We start from the raw sequence: 20,262 nt of genomic DNA, 5'->3' as shown, positions 1-20,262 counted from the left end.
GCTTCTCATGGAAAAGTTTTCAGATTCATACTTTTATTCTCATCTACTTAAATCATCTTTAATGTGTACATAATAAAAACACTTGGCCGCACTATTTGCCTCAAGATTTATAAGATTATAAAATATATAAATTAGTCTGTGGCCTCCAATGCAGCGGCACAGGACCACAACACACTATTAAATGGCAATTTTTTTCTGTTATTTTGTCTTGTCTTGTATAGATTTTCCTAGATATTAATGTAGTGATGCACACTAATTATATGTTATTTCTCCTCTTTTTCAGTGTTGCTCCCTGGAGACCAGTGGTGGGTCTGGAAATTCATGCACAGATCAATTCCAACTCCAAGATTTTCTCCGGCTCCCAAGTGCAGTTTATAGCACCCCCTAACTCTTTGGTATCTTTTTTTGATGCTTCTCTACCAGGAACCTTACCAGTAAGTTGCATTTAACCTTACCTCCTCTTACAACAGAACCTTAACAGTTTTGCTGAGGAGATTTCTCAAGGCACAATTTTTATCTTTCCTTGTTCATAACTGTTTAACTCTAGCCCTATTCTTGAATTTATCTGCCTACAGCTCTTGCTTGGTAACTTTAGATCTTTATTTTAATATTCTTTGAGTAATGTATGTTGTAGTTGTATAACCACAGACCTCTGAAAATTCCTGCTGAGGAAGTAATGCAGGATTAAGGGTAAAAATTGTATGAGCCCAGAATGAGTGTATTTGCAGGGTAATGTTGATTGATGTTTGTTGGTCATATTGTATTTAGTTAGTAAGCAGCACTAGAAGTTCCTTAAATATTTGGAGGTATTAAAATCTTACAAAGATGAGCATGTTAGGTTGTCAAGCAGCTATTGCCATTACTTTGCCATATGTGTTTTCATGTAGCTGTCATTTACTGTTTGGAATGCCTCAGAGTTGTTTCTTGAAGCAAAACCCATCTGATTTGGAAAACTACAAACCGTTCTTATTTTTTATTTATATTATGCTATAAATATGCATAAGACTTTACAGAGTAGTAAAAGAGGGATTATGGAGATAACTCTTAGTCCTAAGGATTTATTGGTGGCAACGTAATTCTTTTTTAGTTTAAAGTCTCATTTGAATTTCTCAGTATGATTTTTCTCTGAGGTGACCATGACAGTAATTCTTGTGAGTACTTGCACATTGTAAAGCTCTTGGGGATCCTTTTTGGAGAGAGGTGCCATATAAATGTAAAGTATTATGTGTACAAATTTGATGTGTTTGAAAAAGTAACTATTGAATAGGTTTATTCATACATCAAGTATATTCTGTTGTGGTCTTTGTAAACAACTATCAGTGTAGCCAAATTATTTAAAGCAGAAGTACTTCACTGACTGACTTCATTGGAAGTCAAACCTGAATTTCTTTTATTGTCCTATTTGAACACTTTGTTCTCTGAAAAAGAACAGTAGGTGGGATTTTTGAAATTAAGTATAAACCTCTGGAAAGGATCTTTGGGGAATCTAAACCACGTGGAAAACACCTTGGGGAGCTTGAGAACAGAAATGTTACTTCAGTTACAAAGTAAAAAGTATTATGAAAAGTAAAAGTACTTGTGGAAATATTAGAAGGTGGATGAGGTGGTATAGTTTATATTAGATTATTGGATTGGTGGTAAATTCCAGTGAGATGTCACAGAATAATGAGAACTACCCCAAGGGAGGGTTGAATTCTTATGAGTACACTGCTTTCAAAAGATTTCTGGTATCTTGTATGGAAATCATGAGAGTAACTGTTTTCAGGAGATGTTGGTGGGACTGAATTGGAAAATAAATTCCTTTTTAATTTTGAATCTAGTACGTAGCCAAAAACCAGGAAGGCAGGATTAGAGCATGGGTTTTATGTCTGTCTACCCTTCCTTTCCACTGTCATTTTTGATGTGGTTTAAGTTCAAGGTTCTGCTTTTGGTCCATCTAGTTAATACTTGGTCAGTGAGTGGAAATCAGATCACCTAATGCATATATTGAATCAAATTGGAAGTTGCACAGGAAGAAAAAAAATAGGCCAAAACATGGAGGAATCATAGTTTATGGAGGGTTTTCTGGCTATATATTTTTTTTGTTAAATAAAAATATCTTTTTTCCTCAAGATTTGTTTTCAATTTCATTTTTGCTCTTGATAACAGGGGCTGGCTCTTGCTTTCATGAGCATTTCCTAGCAGAAAATCATGGGCTTCACCAGCTACAGACTTTAGTGGAGAAGATAACTGTACCTGATTAACAAAGAACCTGATGATTAGATTAATCAAAAATTAGTGATACTGCTCTTGTTTGCCTCCTTCAACTGCTTTTATCTGTATGGGGAGGGGGGATCCTATTTCAAATACAATGAGGGCAGAGTTGAATATTAATATATTTAAAATTTTCTTGTACTTGTTTGTAAGGCTGTAGTATGAAGCCCATTCTTTATGTAAGCTTTTCCCAAAGCATTCACTACATTAGCCAAGACTAATCTTTGTTTTGGCATCAGAAGGCTGATTTGTTTAGGCATGTGCATTAGAAATATCTGGAGAGTGATAGGAAATGATATTTTTGCAAATCTTCTAAATAATTTTAGATCAAAATTTGTACCTTTCTTAAAGTGGTATTATTTTGCTGGAGTAAGTCTCTCTAGGATCTCAGTAACTAATATTTCCTTTGAACTCTTGCTATTTTGCAGAGAAACTAATAAGAAAAGCAATATTTTAGTAGAACTGGGAAAACACAATATTTGTGCTGTGTCTGCAGCAGAGGATAACTACAGTAATAAATGTTGTTCTGAGAACTGTAGTGACAGTTATCAGAATCACAGGGATTTAAATTTATGGAGGGATCATCCGACAATAACAAAGGAGGACCATCTGTGTATTACTGTGCCTCCTATAATGCTTCCCCAGTGGTGCCAGAACGAATGGCACTAAAGGAAACTGATATGATTGCCATACATTTCTGGATCACTAGTAGAGTACAGATGTGCGAGTGTCACATCCATTTCATCATGCTGCTGTTCATGATGTGCCTTTGAGGAAAATCTGTGGGCATGAGCCACAGTGCAGCTGCAATCCTGTTTGGAAATGAGGTAGAATTAAGGGATAGTTTGTGGAGTGGTGGGGGGGTAGGGGAGAGAGGGCCCACATATCTTTCCCAATGGCAGCAGTAGACCACAGCTATATTCTTCTGCCTTATACTATAATCCTATATAATTTTGCTCCTCCTGCCATGGAACTGTTGGAGAGAATTACCTCCTGATCAATCATGGTACTTTCCCAAGTATAACATAGACAACTCTTCAGAGTTATTTTATTCTCTGAGGGTTTTGCTGTCTTACAGAGTTCTACAAGAGCTTTCAAAACTATAATGTGCACAAGTGTGCACCTTACTTTTTTTTTTAACCACCTCTCCCCTAGGTGTGAGGGCTCCAGTGATGAGCTCTAGTTAGCTGCCTTTAACGTTAACAGGGGTTTGGGCTGTAAATAACAGCTTCTGAAGATCCCTGCAATTGCACAGCCAGGTGACATGTGGCAGGCCCCATGTACCATTCTGTATATGAGCCATTAAGGCTACCTTATTTACAACCTGAGCTTTGTTCTGTTGAAGTTAATCAGGGTTGTTGCTTAATGGTAGATGAAATCAGGTCCATAATAAAACAACCAGGCGGATCTCAGCAACGCAGAATAAACCACTTAAGACACCCATGGGTAAGGCAAAGCCATTTAAATCATGCAAATAGCAAAAACCATTTGCCAAATTATGTTGCTTTTGATGTTAAAGGGGTTTGTTACATGTTACCTTTAGGTCATGCTAAATCAATGGAATATGATGGAGTACTAAAGTTAGAATGTGCTCTGAGCAGTTGCATGTTTACGGGTAATATGGTCTCTGACCTGCATAGCTATCATTTGCTGCCAAAGGACTGGCAAGCAGGGTACGGTTAGGAGTAAGGATACCTGGGCTGCAAGGGTCTGGGAGGGAGAGGGTTGCAGCAGTGGGATCTTGGAGCTGGGAGGCGGTAAAGCATGGGGCTCTTGTTTCCTCTGCAGGCCCCCTGAATTGCTGTGGGGGGAAGCTCTGCTGCAGGGAGCCTTCCACTGACCCTGCCCACCTGATCTCAGTTCCCACCTCCAACAGCTCTCCCTCCCATCCCAGCCTTCTTTGGAGTGTGCTGTGTCTTTCCATGCTCCCTCCATATTAAACCTTCGTAGCTTTGCACTCTGGCTTCCAACCCCTCTATGGCACAGCTCTCTTCCACCCTTTCTAGTCCCAGACAAAAATGAGGGAGGTGCCACAGTCCCCATCAAACCACCTGGCAAGGGAAAAGCTGGCCATGGTTAGGGTAAAATGGGGCCAGACCACATGGGAAAATTTCAGTTAACATTGAGTAACTGTGGTTAATTGAATTTTCCTGCAGGATTTGCTTGGTTCTAGGGCAGAGGTGAAGCTATCTCCCGGGAAGTTTGTGAGGGGGCTGGGATTGGGTTGGCAGGGGGTCAGTGGAGAGCTTCCCAGCTTCATGGTCCTGCCACCACAGCACCCCCACACTCGGCACTGGTGGAGTTCACACCTACCCCCAGGCAGTACCAGCCTTTGGGCAGTAGAGTTTGGGAGGGTGGGTAGATCCTCCAGGGTATTAGGAACACATTAGAGGCCGTGGCATAAGTGCCTCTGTCTTGTATGCACCCTCCATTATGTAATTCATAGATTCATAGATGTTAGGGGCTGGAAAGGACCTCACAAGATCATCGGATCTGGCCTTCCTGCACTTGGGCAGGAAAGATTACTGAGGTCAGATGACCCCGGCAAGATGTACGTCAAGTGTTTTTTTTAAAGATCTCCGGCGTATGTGATTGTGCCACTTCTGTGGAGAGTTGGTTCCAAACCCTAGGCACTCGAATCATAAATAAATTTCTCTTTATGTCCATTCTGAAGCAGTCTTCAAGCATTTTGTGTCTGTTGTTTCTTGTCTTCCCCTGGGGTGCCTTGGTGAACAGATCCTCCCCCAGGCCTTGATGTATGCCCCTTGTATACTTATAGGCTGCACCAAGTCCCCTCTAGGTCGTCTTTTCTCCGGACTGAACAGTCCCATGTCTTTCAGCCTCTCCTCATATGACCTGCTCTCCAGACCTCTGATCATGTGCGTGGCCCTCCTTTGGACTCTCTCAAGTTTCTCCACATCCTTCCTGAAGTGCAGAACTAGATGCAGTACTCCAGCTGTGGGCTCACCAAGACTAAGTAGAGTGGGAAGATGACAGTCTTAGTCTTGCTTGAGATGCATCAGTAGTTGCATGCCAGTGTTTTATTCGCTTTGTCAGCTACAGCATCACATTGGTGGCTCTTGTTCATTCTGTGGTCTATCACAACCCCCAGGTCTCTTTCAGTTTTGGTGCTGGCAAGTACAGCACTGCTGAACCTGTAAGTGTTGCGGATTATTTCTCCCCAGATGGAGCACTTTACATTTTTCCATGTTAAATATCATTAGGTTTTAATCTGTCCACCTTGCAAAGCCTGTCCAGGTCAGCCTGTATCCTCAGCCTGTCCTCAAGCATGACCACACTCCTCCATAATTTGGTGTCATTTGCGAAGTTTGCCAGTACACTTTTAACACCTGAATCCAAATCATTGATGAAAATGTTGAAAAGCACTGGGCCGAGTACTGAACCCTGAGGGACGCCACTGGTCACCTTCCGCCATGTTGACTCAGTACCATCAGTTAATACTCTCTGGGTCCTATCTCAGAGCCAGTTACTTAGCCACCAGACTGTAAAGTACTTGAGGCCGCATTTTCCCAAGTTTACTATGAGGACATCGTGGGAGTCTAATGTGAAAGGCCTTTTTAAAATCCAAGTATATGACATCAACCTCATTTCTCTTATCCAGGTGGCAAGTTATCTGGAAGGAAATGAGGTTGGTCAGGTGTGATCTGCCCACAAGGAAAAGCCATGTTGTAATGATTTAAACCAAACAAAATTTGGGTAACTTTATATAACGTCAGGCTTGCAAGGCTAGATTCTATGTTTTTTGCTGATGGAAACAGAAAAGCATTGACTTAAGGGTTTAACCATAGTAACACAAAGCAATTGAAACCCCCATTAGCATATGGAATGGCACGCCTTGTCAGGAGTTCAAACTTAAATTATAACATTTGTAAAGCCATCCTAATTAAACAGTTCAGTGTTTACCAAAAATGCTTTACTTAACTGGGGAGGGGGTCTTCATGATCGACCCCTTTCATTAAATGTACTCAGGTTGTAGACGGACACGTCAGTGTTCACATCGTCTATGATTGTAAACCTGGGGGAAGGGGAGAATAATGGACCTGATTTGTTGGGAGAACTAAAGACCTAATAAGAGCTCAGTTCCTGGGGTCCAGCCTACACCCATCCTCCCAAGTGTGAGTGGATTTTTGTATTTCTGTTACCTGATCTGAATGCTAGTTAAATTTATTTTTAGCTTTCCAGTAAAGTGATTCTCTTGAGAAAAGACATGCATGCTGTTTTTATTTTTTTGTTCCAGATCCCCATCTGACCAAAGTGAGCTCCTTTTGTTTCAGTTTAGGGATAGAGAGCTTCCCTTCACACAAAGCAGGACTTTGGCAGGAGGACTGAGAACAATGCATCCTAGGATGCCAGAGGACCCAAATTGCTAGCTTTGTCTCTGGGAGCAAGGCTGCTGTTTCTGCAACATGACCTGGGTAGCTCACAGGTCACTTAGCATGAGTTTTCCTGCTTCACTGTGCAGACAGTCGCATTTTAGTGCTTTTAGTAGGCAGCCAGGCAGGCATCACTGCTGTTTGCAGGAGCAAGATGGATGAACTGGAGCAGGCACTATTCCACCAATACATGCCCAGCCCGGCTGCTCCTCAGCAGCGGCTAGAGGTTGGGGGCAGGCTGGGCTGGGTTGGGCAGCACTCCAGTATACCTGCCTAGCTCCTGCATAGCAACAGCAGTGCCTGCCCACCTGCTTGCCTGATGAACCATGTGCTCTGCCTCCCTGCTGGACTCTGGCCTAGGACTTTTGACCTACCCACCAGGACCAGGCTATGGAAACTGGGAGTTCAGGTTTACCCAGGACAGATGATCACCCTATTTAAACCAATGCTGAGAGCTTATGAAAATCTCATGTTGGGCATCTCTAATTTTATATGATTTTGAATCCTTTTTGTTGTATCAGATGTTGCTGAACAAGGCTATGCCATCCCTATCTGTCGTGGGTAACTGTTTGCATGTGCTATCTTAGTTGTTAGTACTGTAAGCTCTTCCCTCACCCAGGACTGTTCAGTGAAGACCTCTTTCCCTGGACCATTCTCTTAGATGTTCTTCCAGCTGCCGCCCGGTGGCATGTCTGCCGTGGCAAATGTCTTGATGTCCTGTTGATGCACATACCAGATACTTCCAACTTTAAGTTGGGATAACTTAGCAGATATGAAGTTGTTGCCCTCTGGTTGTTTTGGTTTTTTTAATGGCATTTTTAATGAATTTGTTCCATTCAATTTGTAGTCTTTTTTTTTTTTCTTTTGTGTACTTTCAAAGAGCCATTTGCTTTCAAAGACAGCTAGACATGTCTATATGTTTGCTGGATTTCCATATTTAATGTCCATCTGTGACAGGCAGGGTAGAAATGTTATTTCAGCTGGAGACTTACAGTGGCCTTTAAGCTGTAAGGATTTAGCCCTGTTTTGTTAAAGTTGGTGCCTGGCATATTTGAGATGGTTTCCTTTTGGTTATCCCCATTGACTTGTGCATTCCTGCTGAGGTATATGAATTGACTCACCTCTTATATTCCTCTGTTGCTTAACATTATGCTTGCGTTGGGGGTTGTTGGGGTGTTAGATCTCATTTTTTCATAAATGCTTATTAACTACATCTCTGAGGCATTATGCAGACTTCCAGTTCTTTGGTTGTACTCTCAGTTAAGAGTAATGTTATTGGTGAAATCAAAATGTTCGTGTATTTTGTTCAACCATGTAATGCCTGTTATATTTGTCGGCACTTTTTCCTTGGGAAGAAATCAATGGCAACTCCAAACAGAGGAGGTGAGAGAGAGAACCTCCTTGTGTGTTACACCTATTGCTCAAGTAGGCATGTGCTCTAACTGTGCCTGTTGCACCTTGATAGAAAGCCTTGATGATGCTAATTATTTTTGTTAGAGTGCTATAACAATTCAAGATGTTCCAGAGTGAATCGTGACAGGCTTTAAAATGCCTTCTTTAAAATCTCTGAAGCTTATGATTGTTGCATTTTGATTTTCTCTGATTATACATAGGATGTGTACTATCAAACAAGTCATACGTTAGCCTGGTGAGGATTTATGCAGCCCCCACCTCGCCCCACCACACTAGTGAGGTATATTAGGCCTAGAAGGAAAAACCTGTAAGTGGAAAATTCAACTCAATTTAGTAATACTGCCACAAGGGAAACCAACCTACAAACCCTCACTCCCAGAGAACCCCTAGGCTGAGGCCAGACCCCAATTGGTCACTTTTTAAAGCTTTTAATGCTTTTTTTAAATGCTTTTAATGCTTGTGAAAATGGTAAAACTTATGCTGTGAAACTTATTAGAATCTAACCAGGTAAGGGCCCTTTTGCAGGGGGCTGGGTGGGAGGTGATGCTGCTATCAGTTTTCAGGCTCCCCTCCCCCCTTTTTTTCCTTTTTGGGAACTTTTTTTAGCACCAGAGGTGATAACTCCCTTGGAACTCTGCTGGAGGACTCAGTTTTCCGTATCTTGACCTGAGGACTGGAGGGCAGGTTAGTACAGGGCCATGTCAAGCTCCAACTAGTGCTGCAGAGTGACTCTGTTCATGATGGTGTGAAAACCAGGATGGCATGTCGTTTGACATCTAGTCTGCAGATGTTCCTTCGGCTTTGCCTCAGCTGCTTCCTTTGTTCTACTTATGGGCACAGGCAGAAGTTAAATTTTTTTTGCGTAGTTGGCCCTTTGAAAGTACTCTGCAGCCATGCCATGATGACACAGGTGCACGAATGCAGTGCTTTTGAAGTAGCCAATAGCACAAAAAATTAACCCTCCTCAAATGAGGTATCAGATGAAGGTGCTCTGGTTGGGGAACTTCTGTTCCCTAGGGTTAATTCATTGCGTGATCTGTGGGCACAGATGATACAATAGGTGAGGCGCATTTTCATCCAGTTTTATTCACCCACAGCAGTGTGCGGGGCTGCAGCTGGCCCTCTGCAGCCCGGCAGATGGGACCCAGTATGGGAGGGAGCACCATGGCACCATGGCCTCTGAGGTGAGGTACTCCATGCCCACCTGGCACCAGCAGGGGCACAACTCCACACTGCTGTGCCTCACCTTTGTGCTCCCTTCCTCCCACTGGGCTATGGCTGGTCCAGCCTGGATGCAGCCCTGCATCCTGCTGTAGGCACAGAAATCTCAGGGGCACATGTCCCCCCTCCATATCACCTGTGCTCCCCCCCAACACACTGCCTGTACCCCCTCCCATCCCATCCCCATGGGCTTGCCTGGAGGGAGCTGCTGTCCACCGCTGCCTGGCTGCCACGTGCATGTGTACATGGATATGCATGTGGTGCTCCCTGTGTCCCATTCGCCCCAGCCACAAGCAGCCCCTTGCTGGCTGGAACTTTGCCAGCGTGCAAGAGAAAACCCTTTGTTTCCCATATTTTTCTCCTTTAAAGGACAAAATCTCTGTTTTCTCCAGCAAACGGAAAACCCAGATCCCTGCTCATTATCATAAACTTCTAACATCAGTGATTGGGCCTTCACTTGCAGACGTCCTAGGCTTTAAACATTGTCCTTTTCCCTTTGTTCTGGGTGTTTAAGTCAGTAGTTTCTCCAGGCGTTTATCTGTTTAGCACTGAAGTTCTCAACCTTTCTAGACCCAAGGCATCCTTAGGAAAATGCCAGCTTCTTAGATTTATTTCACTTGTTTCTTGATGACAGAAAAATAATAGAGTAATTCTTTTATTGCAAAGAACTCAGACCACAACAGATCAGATTGTTTTTGATACTACAGATTCCTTTTTGCCATCTCTGGATTTATCTTGTGAATTGTTTAGGTGTTTGGACACTTAACTGTGCTAACATTGTGCAGCACCCCATGGCATCCTGGGTGCTGCATTGTCCTGGTTGAGAATCAGTCACTTAGCACATTTTGGAATTGCTCTGCCCCTTACATGCTCTTTGTTCTTGTCAGCTTTTCTGTGTTTAGCCTTATCTGCCTTCTGGCTGGTGTAAACTTGCCAGTTAGAACCTAGCTGAGGTAATAAAGTGTGTTGCTGTCACCTCTTTTAGCAGCCCCTTCACTTCTACGGCGATGTTATCAATCTGTTTTCTCTTATCTTTCTGTGGTGTTTTTTTACTGTTTTATCCTTTTGGTGGCTGCTCCTGCTATTTTAATGGAAGTTGATCTTTACTGTATTTTGCTTCCTTTCTCTCAGGTAGTCCAGCAACTAAGTTATTATAGTTTGTGATGTTGTCTCACAGACTGACCATTACACGTTAGTGACCTCTTGTGATGATTTTTGTGTCTGTCTTGTTCAGTGGCTTGGAAATGGCTGATGTGATGGTGGTTAGCCTTTTGCTGTCAGTTTTCTTGGTGCTTTTGTTTTCAAGTTTAAACTTCGATTTTGTCATGTATGTACATACTATGGTCACTTCCCTCGGCTTCTCCATGTGCTCTGACATCCTGTTCCTGGTTCCTCCCTCTGGGGAATTCCATATTAGTTTATGGCTGTCTCTGTGTGGGCCTAGTTTGCAGCTTATTAGGCCAGACATTATTAAACAGACACTTGAGGGTAACATCAATTAATATTTATAGATGATTGTAGAATTGATCAGTTGTCTCATAAACCACTATCTAAACAAAACTATCATTTTCATATATCATGTTTGAAAAACCTAGCTTGGAGCAATTAGCCCTTAATTGGCTCCCAGTGTAAAAGTGATTTTTTTTGTTTTGGAAATCATAATTAGCGTTCCATTCTGTGTTAATCATCTTGCCTTCCTGAATATATTATTGTTTTATTTTCATTTTAAATCTTTTTTTAATCAGCTCCTGGCCATCAACATTTGTTTACTCTGTGAGTTTTTAGATAATATTCATCCATTTCCTTCATTACCTGTGCAACTTTTGTTGTTGAAGCTATGCATCCTAATGCTATCCTGCTTTCCTTGGTCTCTTACCCCTCCAGTGGATGATGACGTAAGACCATTCACACCTGGACTCTCCCTCACCTTCTCCCTGCAACTGTACCCTGCATGCCATTATTTGTATCTGTGTATATCTTTTAGAACCCACAACTCCCTAAGGATGAGGCTTCCTTGCAGAGGGCCCTTCTGTATCTTTCTTCTGTTATGCATTTAGCTCCCCCATCCTGTACTTTAACCCCTCCCCTCAGGCTAAGTAGGTTACATTCTAACATAGTTGGGTCCTCTCCCCATCCACTCTATACTTTGTAGCCACCCTTTTCCTGCCTGGTCTCTTATCTCCTCTCCCCCCACCCCCTTCAACTTTGTAACTTCCTTTTAACATTCACTAATAGAACTTTTTAGCTCTGCTTTCTTGATGGCTTCACTAAGACTGGCTATTTCATCTAAGCCAGTCTTGTCCAACATGCGGCCTGCCAAGCCATTTTATCTGGCCTGAGGCGCCTGCTCTGCACTCCGCGGCGGTGGCGGCAGCGGGGCAGCGGCAAAGCAAGGTGGGCAGGGCTGTCCCGCAGGCCCCAGCTGGCAGCGAGGGGAGAGGAGCTGCTTACTCCCGCAGGGCTGGGCTCATCAGTGAGCTGGGCCCTACCGCCGCTGGGGACAGCATGTGCAGCTTGTTCCTTGGCTCCGCCCCTTGTCCCAGCGCGTGGCCAGGGGAGCTGCAGCATGGCCCACGCCCTGTCCGCACGCGTGGTGGACAGAGGCAAGTTCCTGCACAGAGATGGGGGCACCAGGCCAGGCCGGGGTTGTGGGGCATGTGGTTGCCCGTGCCCTGTGCTGCTGGAGCAGCCCCATACAGGAGGTCAAGCAGCGGCCACTGGCATTGCCGGCCTGCACCTGCCTCCTCACCCGCCCGCCCGCTTCAAGCCAGCCCTGCTGCCCTGCCCCGCCCCGCCCCGCCCCATAGCAAGGCAGCGCCTGCTCTCCTGGCCAGTCTCCCCCCGGGCACTGCAGCTCTCCGGGCCCGGCTGCCCCCGTGTGAGGCCCTGAGGGGGCTGCTTCTCATGTGCTGCTGGGGACGGGAGGAGGCCAGCCGGGTCTGCACCGGCCAGCAGAAGCCACTGCGAAGCCGTGTGCCGCTCGGGACAGGATGAGCGTGCACTGGTCAGTCCCAAGCTGCACACGGCTTTGCCACCACTTCTGGCCAGTGCAGACCTGGCCAGCCTCGTCCCGTCCCCAGCAGTATGCAGCTGAAACCAGCTTCTCATGTGCTGCTGGGGAGGAGCCCAGCCAGGTCTGCACCAGCCAGCAGAAGTGGCGGTGGAGCTGTGTGCAGCTCGGGACGGGACGAGCCTGCACCGGTCAGTCCTGAGCAGCACACGGCTCTGCTGCCACTTCTTCTGGCTGATGCAGACCTGGCCAGCCTCCTCCAGTCCCCAGCAGCACATGGGAAGCCAGCTTCAGCTGCATGCTGCTTTTCCTAGCTGGTGTCGACCTGGTTCTGCCCAGGCTTGGTCCTGCAGCACCATGTCAACCCAGGCATGGCACTGGCAGGCCCCAGGTTAACCCTGGCCTGGCCCCATGGCTGCTCCAGCACCAGGTCAACCAGGTTGTAGCCAAGTGGCTCCTGCAGCACCATGTCAACCCAGGCATGCATGCCAGGTCAACCAGCACCATGTCAACCCCTGCAACTTCATTGGTGTCAAAGGTCACATAACATCACTTCTTGATGTGATACCACTTCCTGTGATGTATTTGAATATGGCTCGTGGCCCACTGGGTGATAAAAAGTTGGTGATCCGGCCCCACATTCAAAAAGGATGGACACCCCTGATCTAAGCTATTACTTTGATATGATTTTTGCCTAAATCGCAACCTTACTATGTTTCTCTAACAATATTACATGAGAGTAGGTGGCCAGCCTATTGCTTACCCTGTGATCTCGAGGACGAGTAGACTCCTTTTCATCTAGTCCTCACTCTTTGATCTTCCTGGATTGAGTAACCCCGCTAGGAAACAGAACCCTCACTGACGTAGCTGAGTCACGGGAGCACATAAGTCTTCCTGCCTTGACATGGTGCTGTTTCCCAGGAAACTTCAGTTTGATAGCAAGAAAAAGTTAGGCAGAAGTGTGTACAAATTAGTTATTTTAAACTTGAAGTTCCCTATTAGTAGTTAATGTAATTAGAAGACTCATTTATCATGTATGGAAGGAAGCAAGAAGAACTGCAGAAGGAGGAAGATGAAAAATCACTCAAATTCTGGCAAATGTGTTCTGTATCTATAAAAAGATCTTGCTTCTGCTACTGAACACCAAGCAACTTAACATCCGCATTTTTGATTAATCAAAGTTATCACTTTAAAGAGTGAGGGATGTAAAAGATGTGGAATAGTTCATTTAATAAATCCACAAAGTGATTTAATTTTGGCCTTCTAAGTTTAGTTAAGTGACCTATTAAGGAGTAAGAAGATACATTTGGGCCAACTGTTACTATCTAAGTAAAGAAATAATTGTCACACTTTGTGTGCCTTCAGTGGGAAAAGTGCGCCCCACTTTGGCTGAGGAGGCCCCATTGCCTGAATGATGCCATACAGCTAGCCACCGAGACAGAAGTGGTAAGAAAATTGGAGGGCCTAGAACAGTGATGGAGACATGGAGAAATCTGAGGTGAACTGGAACAGCTCAGAAGAGTATGGAAATCTAGTCTCAGAGCAGATGTGCAAGAGAAGACCCTCCTGGACTACAGTGGCTGGGATGTCATCAGGAAAATACGGACGGATCACAGCTGGCACTGTGGCAGCTGTGATCATTTCTGGAGGGAATGCCAGAGAGAAGGTGGCATTCAGGTCAGGGGAAACTGAGGTGAGCAGTGAAGGGCCCATACATCACTAGCAGACACAGAGGCCCACAAAACTGTGGGGGTGGTGATTATTGGTGCTGCAGGGTTGGGATACTATCTGGAGGGAAAGCTAGGAGAAATCCCTTGCCAATTCCTCCTAGATTCAGGTGCCTAGCTATCCATTGTACATAGCTGGGTATGGGAGGAAACTATAACAGAGTCCAAAAGAGACCTTCAACCCTGTGGACTAGTGGTTAAGGCTGCCAGCGGAGGAGCACTTCCAATTCTGGGAATACAACCATTGACTTCCAGGGCCTGCAGCTCCCATGTAAATTCTTCATAGCAACAGATGCCAATCAAGATGCCTTGTTAGGCACTGTCTTTCTAAAACATTATCAGGTCAATCTGAGTTTTACAGATTTTGTTCCTTTCTGGGGAGCTGTTTTCCCCTGTATGACACAGATGGCCAAATGAAGGTATGTGAAGTGGCAGAGAAGAATATAACAATATCTCCTAGAAGTGAGACGATGATCACTGGCAAACTGAAGAGATGGTGCTGTGAAGAAGAGAGCTTATTTGAACCTAAGTTCCATGAGGAATTGGGATTCCTGGTGGAAACTCTAATGGGTAAGAGCCTCAAGGGTGAAATTCCAGTGCATGCTGCTAACACAACAGAACCACAGGTCGCATATTATGGCACTGTAACTGGGACATTTGAGACAAATGTGGCTGTCCTGTAGGAGGACCCTGGATCTGAGAGGTCAGTTGTTCTGAGTACTGAGCTCAGACAAGAGCCAGCACCTTAAGAACCTGGTAATAACCTTCAGTGGAATCCAAGGAAATTGGAATACTAGTTCAAGTTAAGTTGTCATGGCTTAGAGTCTGAGAAGGTGCAGGAAGTCCTATTGGAGTATAACAATATACTTAACTCTGGAGACCACAACCTAGGGCATGCAGGCCTAACAAAGCCATACTGTCAAACAGACCTCAAACAGTATCCATCTATTTCCATCAGGAGTTTAATTGACAGCTGCAAGAGTTGGAAGACAGAGTCATCATCACGTCTTCTGTCAGCCCATGGGCTGCCCCTGTGGTGTTGGAGCAGAAGAAGGGGGGAGGTATGAAGGTCTTTGTGGATTATCATAGAGCAATAGTTCTCCACCCTTGAGCTGGCTAGTGGGTAGTGGCAGATGGAAGTGCTCCCAGAGGACAGAGCTAAGACTGTATTCTGCATTAAGAAGTGACTTTTTTAAGTTTAATGTATTGCCTTCTGGGTTATGTAATGCTCCTAGTGCATTTCAGAGACTGGTGGATGATCATGTTAGTGAATTTGCAAGGGACATCTTGCCTGGTGTACCTGGATGATATTGTTGTGATGGGCCAAACCTTTCAGGAATGCTTGCAGAAACTGAAAGCAGTGTTTAAGAGGCTGAAGGAAGTCCACTTAAAAATTAAACCTGACAGTTGTCAGCTTTTCTACAAGCATGTGAACTTTTTGGGACGTGATCTCCACGGAGGGGGTAGGCCCAGATCCAGAGAAGGTGGAGGCTGTTAAAGCCTGGCTAGTACCTCAAAATGTAACAACATTGCACCACTTTTTTAAATCTAGCCTCCTGTTATAGAAGATTTGTGGCAGATTTTGCTACCTTTGCAAGCTGCTTACATAAGCTATCTGATAAGGAGGACCTTACCCTCCTGCTACCCAACACCAGCCCAGACATAGTGGAGCTCACTGAAACATGATGGGACCCAACGCACAACTTGGCGGTCAATATCAAGGGCTATAGGCTGTACAGGAGAGATATGACAGGGAGGAAAAGTGGGGTGTGGCGATCTACATCAAGGGGAAATACACATCCTCAACGAGTAGTATTGGGTCAGAGGAGGGGGCACACTGAAGTGCTCTGGGTTAGAATACAAGGAGATTGAGGGGAAAGGGACTTAACAGTGGGAGTCTACTACAGACCATCCAACCAAGGGGAAGAGCTAGACTGGGAATTCTTAAGTCAGCTCATGGATGCAGTTAGGTCAAAAGACATGGTCATCATGGGTGACCTAAATTTTCCAGACATCTGCTGGGAAGAGCAGTCAGCCGGGTCTGACCACTCACATAGGTTCCTAGCTGAGATACAGGACCTCCATCTAACCCAGGAGGTACACAACTCCACCAGGGAGACGCCCTGTTGGATCTGGTCCTAGCCACGGGTGATGACCTGGCAAGGGGTCTGCAGGTGCCCGACCACCTCAGCGACAGCGATCATTGCCTGCTGGAATTCACCATCCAGCGCAAGGTAGCAAAGGCCTGCAGCAAGGCAGCAGCCCTGGACTTCAGGAGAGTGGATTTCAGTGAGGTAAGGAGAATAGTCAGGGAGACACTGAGGTCCCAGAGGGGAGGGGAGTTGGGTGTCCAAGAAATGTGGTTGTTCCTTAAGGAGACGATCCTCCAAGCCCAAAGGGAGGTAATCCCAACACAGATCAAAGGGGGCAAGAGGGTGCAAAAGTCCCCATGGCTCACCAAAAGCATCTGGGAACATCCAGCTAAAAAGGAGTTGTACACCCAGTGGAAGGGAGGGGCCATCACCAGGGAGGACTATACCTCAGTTGCTCGGGGCTGTAGGGGGGTGATCAGGAAGGCCAAGGCCGAGCTGGAACTGGGACTAGCTACCCAGATCAAGGACAACAAGTCCTTTTTTAAATACGTAAGGGGTAAAAAGAAAGTACCGGGTAATATGGGGCCTCTGCAGGACACACTAGGAAATCTGGTCGTTGTACCAGACAGCAAAGCTAACCTATTTAACAGTTTCTTTGCCTCCATTTTTCTGAGCAGGGACCAGATCATGCCCCCCACTGGGACCCCTGTACACCCCAGGGGAAGCACACCCAGGCCTAGGGTCAGAGAGGATCTAGTCAGGGAACTTCTGGAGGCACTGGACGTATTTAAATCAGCTGGTCTGGACAATCTCCACCCGAGTGCTGAGGGAATTAGCAGAGGTCATTGCGGGACCCCTGGCATGGCTTTTTGAGCACTCATGGTGCTCTGGCCATGTGCCAGAGGACTGGAAAAGGGTCAGTGTGGTTCCCATTTTCAAAAAAGGGAGGAAGGAAGATCCAGGAAACTATAGGCCAGTTAGTCTTACCTCAATCCTGGGTAAGCTTTTTGAGAGAATTATCCTGGCATGTTCACGAGGGGCCAGCTGGGGAGATTATGTTTAGGGGCAACCAAAGGTCCCTTCCGACCCTACCAACTAGGAAACTATGAAGACAAAGTTCATGTAGACCAGGGAATATCAAGATGACTTTCTAGAGCTAAAGTGGCAATTGATATTATCCCCTATCTTAGTGCATCTCCCCTTCATGTTGGACACTGATGCAAGTGATGTTGCTGTTTTGTCACAAGTTGACGGAGGCCAGGAAAAGGTACAAGCCTTTGCAAGCTGAGCTTTAAACAAAGCTGAGCACCAGTATGCAACTGGAAGAAAGGAATTCTTGCTGTGGTGATCTTTACCAAATGTGTTTGACATTTCCTCCTGGGGAGACATTTCACATCCAGAACAAACCACAGTTCTCTCCACTGGGTACACAATTTTCTACAACCCAAAGGATAACTGGCTAGATGGTTGGAACTACTAACTGAGTTTGACTACCAGATACTGCATCACCCTGGAAGTCACAACAAGAATACTGATGCCTTGTCCTATAGGCCTCTCACAGTGGAAGCTGAACCTAAAGCTGAAGCAGTGGGGATAGAGCCACTATCAGTCAGCAGTAGAGATAGCCAGGAGTGAACCAACCCCGAATACCCAAGAAGCCAGAAAGTTTGCAGATTGGTGTGCAAGACAACGGGAAGATGCTGACGCTGAAAAGCTGATAAGGTGGAAGGAAATCAATAGTGAGGAGTTCCCTGAAGAAGGACATTATCTGCACTTGCAGAGGCACCAGGTAGTGTGGCCTGAGCTAAGGCAAGGAGTACTGGTGCAAAAACTTCAGAATCTGTGTAAATACCCAACTTTGTTTCAAGTAGTTGTACCATGTAAGGAAATAACAACAATTCTGCAAGCTCTGTGTGATTCCAGTGGTACTGGGTGACATTTGGGTATGGAGAAACTCTTCTAAGGTCTGATAACAGTATTTCTGGTTACACTAGAGACAATTTGTTAAGGACTGGTGCAGGTTGGTGCATGTAAAAGAATCCCAAGGCCCCCATGGTCTCCATACAGGCTGGATGACCCCTGGAAAGGATAGCCAGAGATATCCTGGGTCCCCTGCCCATTACACCATGTGGAAACAGTGCATGTTTAGTATTGGCTGACTATTTTTCTAAGTGGGGAGAAGCATACCCTGTCCCTGATCAGAGGCTGAGACTCTGGCAAAGGTTTTTGTGTAGAGATGTGTGTGCTACCATGGTGTATCTCAATCTCTTCACACCGATTAAAGGAGAAATTTTGGATCCCAACTGCTTCATCCTGTATGTGACCTTTCTGGAAATCAACAAAACACTCACAACACCATATCACCTTCAATTCAATTAACTAGTGGAATGTTTCAACTGTACTCTAGTTGACATGCTGTTCTCCCTTATGTCATGATGGCCTACTGGAGCAGTGTACAGTTATCTATGGGATATGCACCATATGGTGGTGTTTGGACAGGAGATTTGCCTATCTGTTGATATTGTCTTTGGAATAAATGTATCAGAAGAATTAAACAATCCATCTGAATATGCTACAAAAGTGGCAGGATACCTAAATTCAGTTAGCCGAGCTGTTAAGAGACATCAGGCTGCAGCCGCACATAACCTCAGGGTCACTAGACAGGTGCATGAACCAAGAGAGTTGGTGTGGGTATGGAACCAAGCCAGGAGGCAGGATTGGCATCAAAAGCTATGTAAGAAGTTCAGTGGCCCATATACAGTTGTCAGGAAATTATCTGAGGTATTATATGAGCTGGCAAGCAGGCCTGGTGAACAGAAATCAGTAGTACATTATAACTGGATGAAACCCTATGTGTGTTAGCAGAACAAGAGACCCTGACCTGATATGGGAGCTGGGGAGACCTGCCCATCATTAGCCAAGATGTTGGCAGGGACTTTACAACAGAACCTCCACCAATATAGCCCCAAATAAGTCCAATAGGATGCTGCAAGAGGGTGCTTCTGGATCAAGAAATGTAGGGTGGAATCCATGGCCCGATGGGAATGAAGATGGTGATGATGAACAAGTACAGGGGCTGAGAGGTAAGATCAGGGCTGGATATACCAGAGGGTATCCAAAATGTACCAGAGCCAGTGAGTGTCCATATTCCTGACCCTCTACATAAATCATAGCAAGAGCAAAGACCTCCCAGGTGGCTTAGGGACTACACAGCATAACTTTAGTTGGATGTGGGGGCACATCCAATTAAAAGGGGATAATGTACTATGAACGTGATGTGTGTAACAGCACGGGGCAGTCTGCCGAGCTGTGCCGACTAATGTGGACTACAATCCCCCAAAACCCCCAAGGAGCTTGGGGGGGTGGGGAAGGGGACAAAGAAAAAGGGAATAAGCAGGAAGAGGCTGAAAGAAAAGGAGAGAGAGTGGTAAGAGGGCTACATATGGTCTCCAGACACCAGGAGTGTGTGGTGGGACTGGAGATCTCGCTGGTCAGGGCTGATGACTGAAGGAGCTGGACTCAGGCTTAAGAGCAAGTGCAGGCTGCTGTTGGAGCACTTTCCAGGCTAAAGGTTGGTTTGGGGACACCTCTGGAGGTGTGTGTGGAGGCAGGAAATATAAGATAGTGAGAGTATGTTACCCCACTGTTAATGTCTATTTCTTTTTTACCTGTTCCCTCTCTTTGGCCTGCTGGCTTGTGACCCTGACCTCTATAATTTTCTATATAAAAGTGAGAATTCCTGTCCCTCTCCCTCCCCCCCCCCACTTGCTTTTTGTGCCAGTTTTGGGGCTGTATGGTTGGCACTATACTACTGAACAAACCTCCCTTTGTTGTTTCTAAGGGTAAGTAAGGCTTTTTAAGATTCTCATTCTACACCAGGCAGGCTGGTTTTAGTTATCATATTGGACTAGATTAAATTCCCAGTACTTTCATGTCCTGTTTCGAACTTTGTACAGGCACTCCTCAACTTGCGACTTTTTGAGTTGTGACAAACGGCATTTACGGCATTTATAAATTGACACCCTGTTTCGAGGTTCCCATGCCGGTTTTGCCTTTATGATGGTCAACACAGCTGCATCCAGCTGGTAAGTCTGTTGTGGCTGGGGGGAGGAGAGAGGGAAGGGGTATGGGGGGGGGTCAGATCAGTGCCC

The 20,262-nt window shown here is 45.4% G+C and overlaps 1 protein-coding gene across 2 annotated transcripts in view; it reads left to right on the top strand.

Annotated features, from left to right (window-relative positions):
• The window catches only part of GATB (glutamyl-tRNA amidotransferase subunit B), a 66,137-nt gene that overhangs the window by 3,811 nt on the left and 42,064 nt on the right, over nt 1-20,262 (top strand). For both annotated transcript variants that reach the window (XM_090036390.1, XM_090036389.1), the window contains exon 2: nt 284-434. In XM_090036390.1, coding sequence (XP_089892516.1) covers nt 284-434 — 151 coding nt within the window. The remainder of the gene's footprint in view (nt 1-283; nt 435-20,262) is intronic.

The sequence above is a fragment of the Crocodylus siamensis genome, chromosome 2 (assembly GCF_052110815.1).
Source record: "Crocodylus siamensis isolate JL-2025a chromosome 2, ASM5211081v1, whole genome shotgun sequence".
Classification (NCBI taxonomy): Eukaryota; Metazoa; Chordata; order Crocodylia; family Crocodylidae; genus Crocodylus; species Crocodylus siamensis.
Note: the sequence above shows the minus strand (reverse complement) of the source record. Positions and strands in the feature narration are given on the sequence as shown.